This window comes from Nicotiana sylvestris, chromosome 3 (assembly GCF_000393655.2).
Source record: "Nicotiana sylvestris chromosome 3, ASM39365v2, whole genome shotgun sequence".
Classification (NCBI taxonomy): Eukaryota; Viridiplantae; Streptophyta; class Magnoliopsida; order Solanales; family Solanaceae; genus Nicotiana; species Nicotiana sylvestris.
In genome coordinates, this window is record NC_091059.1 from 220,902,367 (window position 1) to 220,916,618 (window position 14,252).

Below are 14,252 nucleotides of genomic sequence, written 5' to 3' on the forward strand. Positions count from 1 at the left end.
AAAGTATTAGGAACTGCAGGATCAGAAAATGGAATTCAGAAAACTGAGCTTAGTAGGAGAAAATTTCACATACCTGTACACGCCAGTTGCTAGAAGCAAATCCTGTAATTGTGAAGAAGCTATCATTCTCACATTCAATTGCCATTTTACACACAGCCAAAGCCTCTTAAGCACCAATTGGAACTAAGATTAATATTAATATTTAAATGTTTGAGATGTTACAACGATACGATATAATAAACAACCATCCACTTTTGTTCCAGGAAGTGATGCATGAGTTCCATCTAAAGATTTCACCCAGACGGTAGCAACCAAAAAAATTGTAGAACTTCAATACCCAATGAAGCCAAGTAGGCAGCTGTTCTATTGACTTTCACTGAATTCTTGATATGACTATCCAAAACAATTTCTCGTACTTGTATTATAGTATCGAAATTCTCATCGTTTTCGTTCTTGTCTCCACTTGTAGACAGGTTTGGTTGTTGGGTTCACAAGCTCCTCTTCACGAAGCTTGCGTTTCCTTCCTGATTTCTGGTAACAAGAAAAGAGTTATTCTGGAGTCACAGTTCAAGATCTTGAATATGAAGAACATAAAAACTGAAATGTATAAGCACCTGTAATTCTTTCTGAATCGCCATATCCATATACAGTTTTTCTAGATCTCTCACTCTGCCCTTTCTTGCTTCCAACTCTCTATAGGAGGCAGCTGTCTTCCTGCGCAGGGGATTCCAACAATGAACAAGTTGACAAATTTTGCTCTCGTACCGGCAGAAATTAGTGTACACATTCAAGAATCTACCCTTACCCCAGCTTAAAGAAATACTAAAAAATAAAGGGTTAATGCAATTCTCTTATCAAATAAAGGATTGAAGGCATTAGTGATTTCCTTCAGAACCAAGAATAGAACTTGTAACAACTGATTTCCAAGAACAATTTGCAGAAGCCTCAACAAAACCAACCCTTAAACTATTAAAGTTCTTTTCAGGCATATCCCCAGTGGATACTTTTCTCTTTCAATTGCATTCCTTCCTCCCTGCAGTTACAAAAGTGCGCGATTGGGGTTGAATTGAAGGGAAAGGGAAGTAAGAAACAAACTATCCTCAGCTTCAAAAATAAACCTCGTCCAATTTTAACAGAAAAAACAAGCCATTTTATGATGTGACTGAACTTTTAGCTCCTCTCGAGTCTCGATTAGTGAGCCTACAATAACAAAATGTAGAAGACTGTTTTTCTGGTATAAAAAGGACTCAACCTTTTCAAAAATAAAATATCAGCTATAAGGAATAAGAAGACAATGTAAGTTTGGATTGCAATTGATCTATTCTTCTAGACATCACTAAACTAGTAAGTTCCTACATCCGGAAATGGTTGACAAAATCTAAATCAAATGCTAAAAGTTTAAACCTTAAACGAGTTCAAACATAATTGTGTTTTGATTATTAAAGAGTTCAAAACATGATATATTAATCTGCACTACAATATAAATGGAATAAACTGATAGTACCTTCTAATACTACTAGGCAAGTTCTCAGAAGCAGCAAAATTACTGCGTTCTGACGCTTTAGACGCTAGCTCTTCTGCCTCCTCCCTGTAAATAAGCAAAACAAAGAAAGTAAGGAATTTGAAAGGAAACTGCAGCACAAAGAAGATCTTTTAACAGAAGCGGCAAATTTAAAGTGATATATACATAGAGGCAGAGGGAGGGAAAAAGAAAAGAAATGCTACAAAATATGCAACTCTCATAAGAATCCGCGGTCATAATCCAAGGATTAAAAGACACATAGCAACTATATTCAAATGGAAGCACCAAAAAACAAGGTATATGATAGATTAAGAGGGTGTTTGGATTGGCTTATAAAAAGAGTAGCATTTAAGCTAAAAAGCCAAAAGCCATAAGTTGGTAATACCCAACTTTTGGTAATACCCAACTTTTGGTAATACCCAACTTTTGGCTTATTTTTATACTTTTTATGCCTAGAAGTAAGTGCTTTTAAGCACTTTTTATCATTGCCAAACACCACACAAACTAAAAAAGTGCTTAAAAGCCAATAAGCACTTAAAATAAGTCAATCCAAACACCCTCTAAATCAAACACTTTTCTAGTGGTCCAAAACGATAGTAATAGATTCAAATAAAGCTCTTAGCAGTTCCTTATATGGCACCGCGTGATCCTTTTCTCGAAAAAATGTGGGGCATTAAGAAGAGAAGCCAAAAAATTGATAAAAGTTAAAAAGAAAATGGTATGCTTTGACTGTTTTTGGCTAATAAACTAACTTAAAAACGGGGAAAAAGGAAAAGATAATTAAAAATACAAGTCCTGAGAGGCGGAAACCCCGCTGCATGATTCAAGCTTGACACTGAGATCCTCTAACAGTTTCAGCTATCGAGTAATTCTTTTATTATTATTTTTGCTTTTTATTCTTTTTCAAAGAGCCCAAGTTGAGTTTAGTTGAGGGTACAACATTAATTCAGGCTCTTGAGTGGTTCATAGGTGAGTGCCACTAAATTTATTTAGAAAGACGCCTGCTATGGTTGTGTATAATTAGGACAAATGAAACCAGAAGCAAGTAATGTGAGGAGATTATTTGTAGATAAAGCTTGTGCATACATTAGAGATAACACTAATAAAACAGGAGGGAGTCGTAGTCCTCCATAGACATGGCTCAATTGTCATATGGTAAAAGTCAACCTAGATCAAGTCAAGTGATGAGGTTTCAACTCACGAAGAAAGCTAAACACTGAATGCAAGTTTGTCAGGTCAATAAGTAGATAACTCCAAATGAGTCATTTAGTCGTATGGTAAAAGTCAACCATTTTCTGAATAATGAGGTTCAACCCATGAAAAGAAAGCTAAATATTGAATGCAATTGGTCAGGTCAATGACAATCAAGTTGATATCTCCAAACGTGATTGTGTATTGAGTGCATAGGCAAATTAAAACAGGATTGTAAAGCTAAGTTATTTCAATGTATTCTATGGAATGTCTAAAGAGGGATACAGAATTCAAGAGAAGTCTTATTTCTAACCTGTCTTCGGCATAGTAGACACGTCTATTTGATGGCTGATTATCAAGAGAGTGCAGTGTGGCAGTTAACTTTTCAATTTTCTGCATAAGAGTTATTGACAAGCAGGAAGCATAAGAAGTTTCTCAATCGTTTGGCTCAAGAAGAGAGAGATAGAGAGAGAATAAAACATGAACCACATTATGCAAAACTAAACCTTTTTCTCAGTCTGAACTTTTTGTAAAATATAGCCTATATCCTGAGTCTTCATTAACATGAGTTCCTCTGGAGTGTATTTATTTACTTGACTCCTGGAAACATTGAAACGGTGTCCAGCAAGTCAGGTCAACCAAGAATGAGGAAGAAATTAGCTCAACCCAACATATTTGAATATTCATATCTTACTCCAATCTATGAACTCCATCCACAGTTTTTGTTTTAACCATCTTGAAGTAGAACTCATCTGGATTTCGAAATGCTGCTTTTTCCTTGAGTTTCTGTAAAGCAAATAATAAATATAATTCACATATCTGATCATATAAAATGTAAAAGATCAGACTCGACAGAGATACGGTACCACCACCAAAGAAAAATAAAGAACACTCAAGGATCCCTTCAAATTGACTAATTGCAAAACACAACCAATGGTTCTAAATTCTGATCCCTTTTTTTAATACCGGTGGCGTCCCTGCCCAGTAGCACTCACATCGACTATTTCACTGGGTACTTGCTGTTATGAATCAACCTCAACCCAATGTCACACAAATAGCTATTGGGCCGAGAACAATAGGCGCAGGTTACTTTGGGATCCAGGTTGAGTAGTAGATTGTAGGCTTAGGACGGTTATGTTAAAAAGGGTAGTGGATCTGAGTTGGAGGATATGCGAATTATGTTTGAAGCTTAGGCGCTGTCTGTTCTTCTCATCTCTTTCTAATGTCTGAAACTTCTCATCTCCTTCTGGTTATCCTTTCCTTGTTCCTTTAATTCTTAGTTAATTATGGTTCTTCACTCCATTAGTATTTCCTATTTCAGCGTAACTTCGTTCAGTGATTATAATATACAAGTCTCTCTATTGTTGTGAATTGGTTTGTTACCGTGAGAAGGCACGGGAGAAAATATGATATATTGATATTGTGTGTGATGCAATACAAGAGGTGCTATTTATAGCTACTCTATACAAAGGGGATACTACTCCTATTCCAATGTGGGACAATTACATAGCTATCTCTAACATTTACATAGCTATCTCTAACACTCCCCCTCAAGCCGGAGCATATAAATCATATGTACCGAGCTTGTTACATATATAATCAATGCGAGGACTAGTGAGGGACTTGGTGAAAATATCTGCAAGTTGATCATTCGATCTCACAAACTTCGTAGTAATATCTCCTGAGAGTATCTTTTCTCTGACGAAGTGACAATCAATCTCAATGTGTTTAGTTCTCTCATGAAACACCGGATTTGATGCAATATGAAGTGCAGCTTGATTATCGCACACAAGTTCCATCCGACTGATTTCACCAAATTTCAACTCCTTGAGCAATTGTTTGGTCCAGACTAGTTCACATGTTGCCATAGCCATTGCTCGGTATTCTGCTTCTGCACTAGACCGAGCAACTACATTCTGTTTCTTACTTTTCCAGGACACCAAATTTCCTCCTACTAAAACACAATATCCAGACGTAGAACGTCTATCAGAAGGTGATCCTGCCCAATCAGCATCCGAGTACCCAACGATCTGCTCATGACCTCGATCCTCAAACAGTAATCCTTTACCTGGAGCCGATTTTATATACCGGATAATGCGGACAACTGCATCCCAATGACTATCACAGGGAGAATTCATAAACTGACTTACAACACTCACAGGATAAGAAATGTCGGGCCTAGTCACTGTGAGATAATTTAATTTACCAACCAGCCGCCTATAGCTTGCAGGATCGCTAAGCGGCTCCCCCTGTCCAGGCAGAAGTTTAGAATTCGGATCCATCGGCGTGTCAACAGGTCTGCAACCTGTCATCCCTGTTTCCTCAAGAATGTCTAACACATATTTCCTTTGAGAAATAACAATACCTGAGCTAGATTGAGCAACCTCAATACCTAGAAAGTACTTCAATCTGCCTAGATCCTTAGTTTGAAAGTGCTGGAAGAGATGTTGCTTCAGATTAGTAATACCATCCTGATCATTGCCCGTAATAACAATATCATCAACATAGACTACCAGATAAATACATATACTTGAAGCAGAGTGGCAATAAAACACAGAGTGATCAGCTTCACTACGAGTCATGCCAAACTCCTGGATAACCGTGCTGAACTTACCAAACCAGGCTCGAGGAGACTGTTTTAGACCATAAAGTGACCGACGCAAGCGACATACAAGGCCACGAGACTTCCCCTGAGCAATAAAACCAGGTGGTTGCTCCATATAAACCTCATCCTCAAGATCACCATGAAGAAAGGCATTCTTAATGTCCAACTGATAGAGGGGCCAATGACGAACTGCAGCCATGGATAGAAAAAGGCGAACTGATGCCACTTTAGCCACTGGAGAGAAGGTATCACTGTAATCTAGCCCAAATATTTGAGTGTATCCTTTGGCAACAAGACGTGCCTTAAGTCGATCAATCTGGCCATCGGGACCAACTTTGACTGCATAAACCCAACGACAACCAACGGTAGATTTACCTGAAGGAAGAGGAACAAGCTCCCATGTACCACTTGTATGTAAAGCAGACATCTCGTCACTCATAGCCTGTCGCCATCCTGGATGAGACAATGCTTCACCTGTAGACTTAGGGATGGAAACCGAGGACAATGAAGATATAAAAGCATAATGGGGAGATGACAGACGATGATAACTCAAACCAACATAATGAGGATTAGGGTTTAGTGTGGTCCGTATACCTTTTCGAAGTGCAATCGGTGTACTAGGAGCAGGATCCGCAGTAGGAGCCGTGTCAGGTGCAGGACGAGAACCAGATGGGCCTGATGTAGGGCGCGAACGACGATGATAAGTCAAGAGTGGTGTTCCTGTGGCTGGGGAACTAGGAGGGATAACACTGGACTCCTCAAAAGTTGGTATGGGTGAAACCTCTGTGGTTGAAGGTGGAGGAGGATTACTAAACTCCTCAAAAGTCGGTATAGGTAAGACCTCAGATATGTCATGGTGGTCAGCAGAAGTGACATCAGTTGTGAAGAAAGGTTTAGACTCGAAAAATGTGACGTCAGCTGACATAAGGTACCTATGAAGATCAGGTGAATAACAACGATATCCCTTCTGAACACGAGAATAACCAAGGAAGACACACTTGAGAGCACGAGGAGCTAACTTATCTTTCCCCGGGGCTAAGTTATGAACAAAACATGTGCTCCCAAAAACCCGAGGTGGAAGAGGGTATAAGGCTGACTGGGGAAACAATATTGAATGTGGAATCTGACCCTTGATGGGAGATGAAGGCATCCTATTAATCAAATAACAAGCTGTGAGAACTGCATCGCCCCAAAAACGCAGCGGAACACGAGACTCAATTAGAAGTGTGCGAGCAGTCTCAATAAGGTGCCTATTCTTTCTTTCTGCAACCCCATTTTGCTGAGGGGTATAAGGACAAGATGTCTGATGAATAATTCCATGAGAAGACATAAACTGCTGAAACTGAGAAGATACATATTCTAAGGCATTATCACTGCGAAAAATGCGGATAGAGACACCAAATTGGTTTTTGATTTCAGCACAAAAACTCTGGAATATAGAGAATAACTCAGAACGATCTTTCATTAAGAAAAGCCAAGTACATCTTGAGTAATCATCAATAAAGCTAACAAAATAACGAAATCCCAAGGTTGAACTGACTCTACTAGGACCCCATATATCAGAATGAACCAAGGAGAAAACAGACTCTGCATGACTCTCAACACTACGCGTAAAGGAAGCTCGGGTATGTTTCCCAAGCTGACACGACTCACAATCTAATCTAGACAAACTGGATAAACTAGGCACCATCTTTTGAAGTTTGGATAAACTCGGATGTCCTAAACGTCTGTGGATTAGATCTGGAGGATCTGTAACTAGACATGTTGTGGAAGGACTGAGCGAGTTAAGGTAGTAAAGACCTTCTGATTCACGACCTGTACCAATTGTCCGTCCCGTACTGCGGTCCTGCATAATAAAAGAATCATCAATAAAATATATACCACAATTGAGGGCACGAGTCAAACGACTAACAGATGCAAGACTAAAAGGACAACCAGGAACATAAAGAACGGAATCTAGGGTGATAGAAGACAATGGGTTGGCTTGTCCAACTCCTTGTGCCTTAGTTTGACATCCATTGGCTAAAGTAACAGTAGGAAGAGACTGTGAATATACAATATTCGACAAAAGTGATTTATTACCAGAGATATGATCAGAAGCGCCTGAGTCCATGACCCATGGTCCAAGAGTACTAGACTGGGAAACACAAGCAAAAGAATTACCAGCAATAGGAGTGTCAGTCTGGGCAACTGAGGCTACTTGTGGAGATGTTTGCTTACTTGCTCGATACTGAAGGAGCTCATTATATTCTTCTTTAGATACAGAAAAGCCCTGGTTACCTGTAGTCTCGCTCTGAGCAACGTAGGCATTTTTGGGTGGACGACCATTTAAGGAATAACACATTTTGCGAGTGTGTCCAAGTTTGTGACAATAAGAACACTTGGGTCTAGATCTCCTAAAACGACCGCCTCCTCGTCTATTCTCCATAGCTTGAGATGCCCGAACATCCACTGTCTGGGATGCAAGAACAGAGGAATCAAGTATCTGTGATGAAATCACTGGGTGACTTGGTGCTGCAGCAAGGCGAAGTAATCGAGAGAATAATTCATCAACTGTAGGGACAGTCGGACTCGCCAAAATCTGGTCTCGTACTGAATCAAGATCATGAGGAAGTCCAGCGAGTGTAAGAACTAGAAACATTTTCTGTCGCTGCTCTTGTTGTTTTGACACACTAGCAGAAACTGACATCAATGTCTCAAATTCCTCCATGACTGCCTGTACCTGACCCAAGTAAGTAGACATATCTAATTCTTGCTTCTTTAAGTTTGTCATCCGTGATATCACATCATAGAAGCGAGATATATCATTAGTGTATAACGTACGAGCCTTTGCCCAAACCAAATAACATGTCTGGAATGGCCGAAACAAAGGCATCAACTTAGAATCAATAGAACGCCACAAGATGCTACATAATTGAGCATCAATTTTTGCCCAAAGCGCTATCGCCTTTTCATCTCCTTCGCTAGACTGTTTAATCAGATGATCTTGCACACCTTGACCTTTACACCACAACTCGACAGATGAAGCCCAAGCTAAGTAGTTTGAACCTCCCATTAAAGGTTCCGAGGTAATCATAACATTAGAGTTTCCAGAACTCATGCTTTTAGACCCAAAAACATCAATTCCCAAAGACATCTTGTAAATTATTACCAAATAAGAGAAATAATCAACTGTAATCCACTGAAAATAGAGTAAGGAACACTGAACCAGAATAGTAAACTACTGTAGCAGTTGGAAAGTTACTGTTGCAGCCGGAAAATATTCAAAGTGGTCGGAATGAAATAAAAACAGTAGGGGTAGGATCGGAATTACCAGAAGACCCAACTGTTCTGAAGGAACTTTTTCAAAAAATGGCCGGAAGTCAACTTTTTGAAATCACTATTCACGCCGGAAAAATAAAAAAGTGGTCGGAATTTGGTGTAACCTGGATGGGTAGGCTCGGAATTGCAAGGGAAACAATCTGTCTTGAAGAGTCGTCGCCAAAAAATGGCCGGAAGGTGTGCCACGCAACGTTGGAACTTCGCCGGAAAATTTTCTTTGGACAGCTACAGTACCGCCGGAGATTTTCACTGGGATTTGGTCGCCGGACAGTGACAACTCTTGTGGTAGTGTTGGATTTTGTGCACAACACTGACCGAGACAAAGCAGACGCAAAACAGCTTTGAAAGTCGCCGGAAAAAAGGGTTCCGGTGACTGATTTTACTTCCCGGAATCGCTGGAATTTATGCACAGCGATAAATTTCTCACGATAGCTCTGATATCATGTGAGAAGGCACGGGAAAAAATATGATATATTGATATTGTGTGTGATGCAATACAAGAGGTGCTATTTATAGCTACTCTATACAAAGGGGATACTACTCCTATTCCAATGTGGGACATTTACATAGCTATCTCTAACAGTTACATTGGTGCTTTCATCGATTCGGATTCCAATGGATGTAGTGGTACTAGATAAATTCAGTGGCGGCAACCCAGAGGGCTGGGTTTATCGGGCGGAGCGGTACTTCACATACCTTGGCTTCTCCGAGAAGGACTGGTTACCTCTTCCCTACTACTACCTTGATGGTGAAGCTCTTACTTGGTTTGATTGGTTGTTTCGAAGTGAGCAATTTTATGATAGGAATCATTTTAAGGAGAAACTGAAGCTGCATTTTCGGACACATACCTTCAAAAATTTAGTAAGTACAACAGAAACTTCACAAGCCTGTGTTGACTACGTGAGTTATGCTACGTTGGTTCCACCAATGACCTCTGTGTCTCCGATTGCAGCTCTGAGCCATCTCGCAAACTCATATGAGTTGGAATCTAATTTCAAACGTGGAAACTCAGAGGCGGCCAACGTGTTCGATAAAATGTCCAAAAGAGCAGACGAGCGTGATTCTATTGAATCGGTATCATCAGTTCCAGCTCTTGAAATTCAGGTTGGTTCAGACTCTATCGAAGTTGATGCCACATAGTATATTGATAGTGTCGCTAAAACTTTAGCAAATAATGAGGGCGAAATGCCTGACCAAATTTCACAAGGAACTAGCACTGTTTTGTGGAACCAATTTGCAGACAATATTTCGTTTCCTATTCCTTTTGATGACTCATCCTTGCTTCCATCCGGTGTTGAAAGTGTTGAACAACTAAATGCACATGTCTTGTTCCCTGAGATTGAATCTGCTTTAGAGGATAATACCACAAGCCATGTGAACCTGGTTTTTGCTAAAAGTCCTAAGCGAGATACCACTGAACAACTAAGTCAATTTGCCCCTATGCTTGTGGATTCTTTAACTAGCCTGGTCACAGGTGGTAACTTTCTTATTTGTCAAATACTCGCTTTGACTGTTAGTGTCAAATTGGATGATGGTCATATGCTTGATTCTTCTTATTGTTTTCATGTGAGGGCTTCGACATATGCCTACTATGTGCCTGAGTCAATAATAGGAGCTATCCTATTTGGTAGTTGTGTGGACAATTGGTTTGACACAGGGCAAGATTTTCAGGTTGATTCATGTGTGTTTTTATCCGTTGAATCTGAAGTTTTAACTCCAAATGAGGATTTTTCAAAGACAAAAGTCGTTACCTCTAACCTGGACAATTGGGAAGATAGACAAGCTGAAGGAAGTTTTCTCCTGTTAGGCTTTCACTGTGAATCAACTCTGAAGGTAGATTTTAAAAATATATTGTGGTTCTACCAAGATTTCAACGCCCATTTAGACTATTGGGGTGAAACTAGGCAGGAGCGCAATCTTTTTGGATTCTTGTTTGAATTAAGAGTGCATGCTAGGGAGGAGAAACTACAAGGAGTGCTCCAAGCAATTGTTGAAAGTTACTCAAAGCAGTCACCAAATATTTGGGTCAACAAAGCCGCTAGACTCTTGTTTGCTATGTTTGGTCTAGCAAGGTCTACTTTGCCGTATATTATTTTTGATCCTGGTGGGGTTAATACTTCCCTTTGTGCGCTGATCCAGCAATTGCTTTTTAGACTAGTGAAATACTTTACTACAGAAAATTATGATACCACACAACAGTACATGAAGATGCAGCCCGCAGCAAATATACTTACTGCCATGTTACAGGAGTGGAAAGCATTAAACTTGAGGAGTGGATATAAGGTACAGCACCAAGCAGTGGACGGAGCTGGTTATACATCTTCTGGTAGCAGTGAAAATTGTGTGGTTGCAGGGCATGTTATAATTGAACTCAACTTGGTTATGTTGAAAAGCTGTACTGTAAATATAAACGATCAGGGTTGTGATTGGTTGATCGCAGGTGTGATGGGATTAAGTGGAGAGCGGGCCTCTAAAATTGTTTTATCAGTACTTCATGGATAATTCTCGCATCGGCGGGTCTGAGCATGTTAAAGAGTGTTGCATGTATTATATTTCAAGTGATTTCAAAATAACTTTTGCTCGTAGCATCATTCCTGATGGATGTCTCGGTTGCCATTTATCCGACGCTATTTCCTACATTGTGGCCTATCATATCAATACTGCTTTTGATAGAGAAGGAAATGACTTTACTGTGACCACAATGAATTTCAGTTGGGACCCATTTCCAGTAGTGCAAGCAGACACAATTGATCTTTCCCTTCAATCAAGAAGTTCTGCTAAAGAAGAATGGACAGAATGGGGCATTGCTGATACTATTACCATTTTGATAACCTATCTAAGGATGTTTGCTTATGCATGTATTACATTGACTAATAATACGTGCTTCTCGTCTTGTAATTAGTTACTGTTAAATATTTGGACTGATTGGGAAGTTATAGTATGCTCGAAGGAAGAATTTCGAGTACCACAAAAATTCAGTTTCTCTTTAATCGAGTTCAGGCTTTTGTGGAGGTTCGCTACTGGAATGTTTGCATTGGGCCGCTCATTTACCTTATTGTTAATTGCTTCCAAAAGATGGCAAGCAAGGCCAGGTCGCTATGCAGGGCAGATTCTGATGGCATTCGAGTTAATAAATCTATTATTGTGTACTAAGAGCTGCAATGACCAAGGTGATTGGTCCATAACAGGTGCACCATATCCCATATTTTCCTCAAGACATAAACCATGTTTTGGTATTGAGCTAATTGATTGGGAGGTAGCGAGTATCATTGTTCTTGACTCGAACCTTGAGGACAAGGTTCTTATTGCGGATGGGAGTATTGTTATGAATCAGCCTCAACCCAATGTCACACAAATAGCTATTGGGCTGACACGAGCTATTGGGCCGAGAACAAACAATAGGCGCAGGTTAATTTGGGATCCAGGTTGAGTAGTAGATTGTAGGTTTAGGACGGTTATGTTAAAAAGGGTAGTGGATCTGAGTTGGAGGTTATGCGAATTATGTTTGAAGCTTCGGCTCTGTCTGTTCTTCTCATCTCCATCTTTCTAATGTCTGAAACTTCTCATCTCCTTCTGGTTATCCTTTCCTTGTTCCTTTAATTCTTAGTTAATTGTGGTATTTCCTATTTCAGTGTAACTTCGTTCAGTGATTATAATATACAAGTCTCTCTATTGTTGTGAATTGGGTTGTTACACTTGCTACCTCCCACCCGCACTGGGTACCACATAGTTCTGCCCCAACGCTAGGCAGATGGCAAGAAATCACCAAGTGTTATTTGCCTCTGCTGTAATTATGATCTTTTAATATAGATAAACTATAAAAGCCCCATTGCCGCAAGCTGACTTTCTTGCAGCAAATATCACACAACCCTAACTTATTCATGTCTCAATCACGCATTAAGCTACAAAATACTTCGATTTTTCATGGACTGCCAGGTCTAATTTAAGTAATTTCGTATCCAATACTATCTTCTAACTTCTAACTCTTTCAATTCCAAGTAGAATAAAACAAAAAGAAGAAAGAAAATTACCTGTAAAGCTTGCTCCTTTTTGTGGTATGCTGTCGCCCGCACCACATAATCTTTGTGTTTCTCGAGCAACCCAAATTTTTTCCTAGCTTGTCTGATATAATAGACAACAAAATCAAGAAACAAATTAACCTAAAGCAACTCAAAAACACAGAATTAATTTATGTAAGTAATATCACTTACGGCTGAGCTCGCTCCTTATGAGCTCGTCTAGGAATAGCATTCTTGAACGATGACATTTTACAATTGATTTAATGAAGTAACAACCACTATTCTGTCAAAGATTCACGAACAGAACTTACAGCGCCGAGAAACACAAACGAAAACGGCAGACCGAAACCTCAAGACGAGCAGCCAGCTGAGACGAGGGAAAGCAATTAAAGGAAAATGGCAAATATGATCCCTCAGGTTTGGGTAGATTTGAAAATGGTACCTTAGATATACTCATAAGTATTTCTAGTCCTCTGAATTTGTTAAAAATGAACGCTTTTGATCTTTGGTAAATATTTTTATTTTTAAAAAGGTCTTAATCACGTATTAACCTATAGATAGAACACAGAGACTTTTCATGGACTGTCGACTCTAAATTAACTACTCCCTCCATCTTATTTTACTGATATGATTGAGGCGCACAAATTTTAAGAAATTAAAAAAGAAAAAACTTATGATCTATATCAAGCAATAAATATTTAGGTGGTATAAATTATTTTATTAAGGATAAAATTAAATTATTTTAAATATGAAAAATAGTATTATTTTTTAAGGACAAACTAAAAAAAATTACATCACATAATTTTATTTTATTTTAGAAACAAAAAAAATGTTATGATGTAATATTTTTAGTTTGTCCTTAAAAATAAAAAATTCTTCTAACTTCTAACCCTTTCAATTCCTAGTACTGGAAGGGAAAGAAAAAGTTTTACAGAAAATTAAGACGTGAAATTTTTTATCAATTACTTATAAGAGATAAGAAAGATATGTAAGTTTGGATTGCACTTGATGTGTTCTTCTAGACATCAATTAACTAGTAAGTTCCTGTATCCAACAAAGAAATAGTGAACCATGTATGCTAATGACTATGGGTCAAGGAGACCTATGGAACCCATCAACATATTGTATGGGTCAAAATTAGATCAGAGAAATTCGGCACGCATAGACATAAGGTCGAGGTTGGACAGGTCAGGGTCAGACGATCGTCAATAAGGTCTAGGTCGGGCAGTCCAAGGTCGGACGATCATCAATAAGGCTGAGGTCGAGCAGTCATCAATAAGGCCGAGGTCGGACAATCATCAATAAGGCCGAGGTTGGACGGGCCGAGGTCGGACAACCATCAATAAGGCCGAGGTCGGGCAGTGATGAAATAGCTAGTTTGCTTTGGAATCCTCAAAGAGAATATTCTACTTAATATTCCCTCTAATTGTATTTTTTTAGAATTTTCTATGGATACCCCTTATAAATAGAAAGAGAAGACTTCCCAAAAAGGGGGCTTCTCTCTTCCTCTCTCTAGAAAATATGTAAACATTCCTCTCTAAAGAGATTAGGGTATCGGTGATCCCAGACCTTCATGAGATCCAAAAAGGGTCTT

At 39.2% G+C, this 14,252-nt stretch overlaps 1 protein-coding gene across 1 annotated transcript; it reads right to left on the reverse strand.

Moving 5' to 3' along the window:
- Positions 1–166: 166 nt before the first annotated feature.
- On the reverse strand, positions 167–13,042 carry LOC104211669 (probable U3 small nucleolar RNA-associated protein 11). The gene is made up of 8 exons (XM_070171512.1): positions 12,851–13,042; positions 12,671–12,761; positions 3,408–3,499; positions 3,220–3,313; positions 3,027–3,106; positions 1,505–1,588; positions 615–714; positions 167–531 (listed from the first exon to the last, which is right to left on the reverse strand). Exons 1-8 carry the CDS (start codon positions 12,904–12,906, stop codon positions 439–441), a joined length of 690 nt encoding a protein of 229 aa, XP_070027613.1. The 5' UTR covers positions 12,907–13,042; the 3' UTR covers positions 167–438.
- Between the last annotated feature and the right edge of the window lie 1,210 nt (positions 13,043–14,252).

What these genes read in the sequence shown, in the direction of transcription:
- LOC104211669 (XM_070171512.1), bottom strand. Translation starts at nt 12,906, where the DNA reads ATGTCATCGTTCAAGAATGCTATTCCTAGACGAGCTCATAAGGAGCGA. An exon ending in CATAAGGAGCGAGCTCAGCC is followed by an intron (nt 12,762 to 12,850) that starts GTAAGTGATATT and finishes CTATTATATCAG; the next exon opens with ACAAGCTAGGAAAAAATTTG. An exon ending in AAGTTCAGACTGAGAAAAAG is followed by an intron (nt 3,107 to 3,219) that starts GTTTAGTTTTGC and finishes ACTCTTATGCAG; the next exon opens with AAAATTGAAAAGTTAACTGC.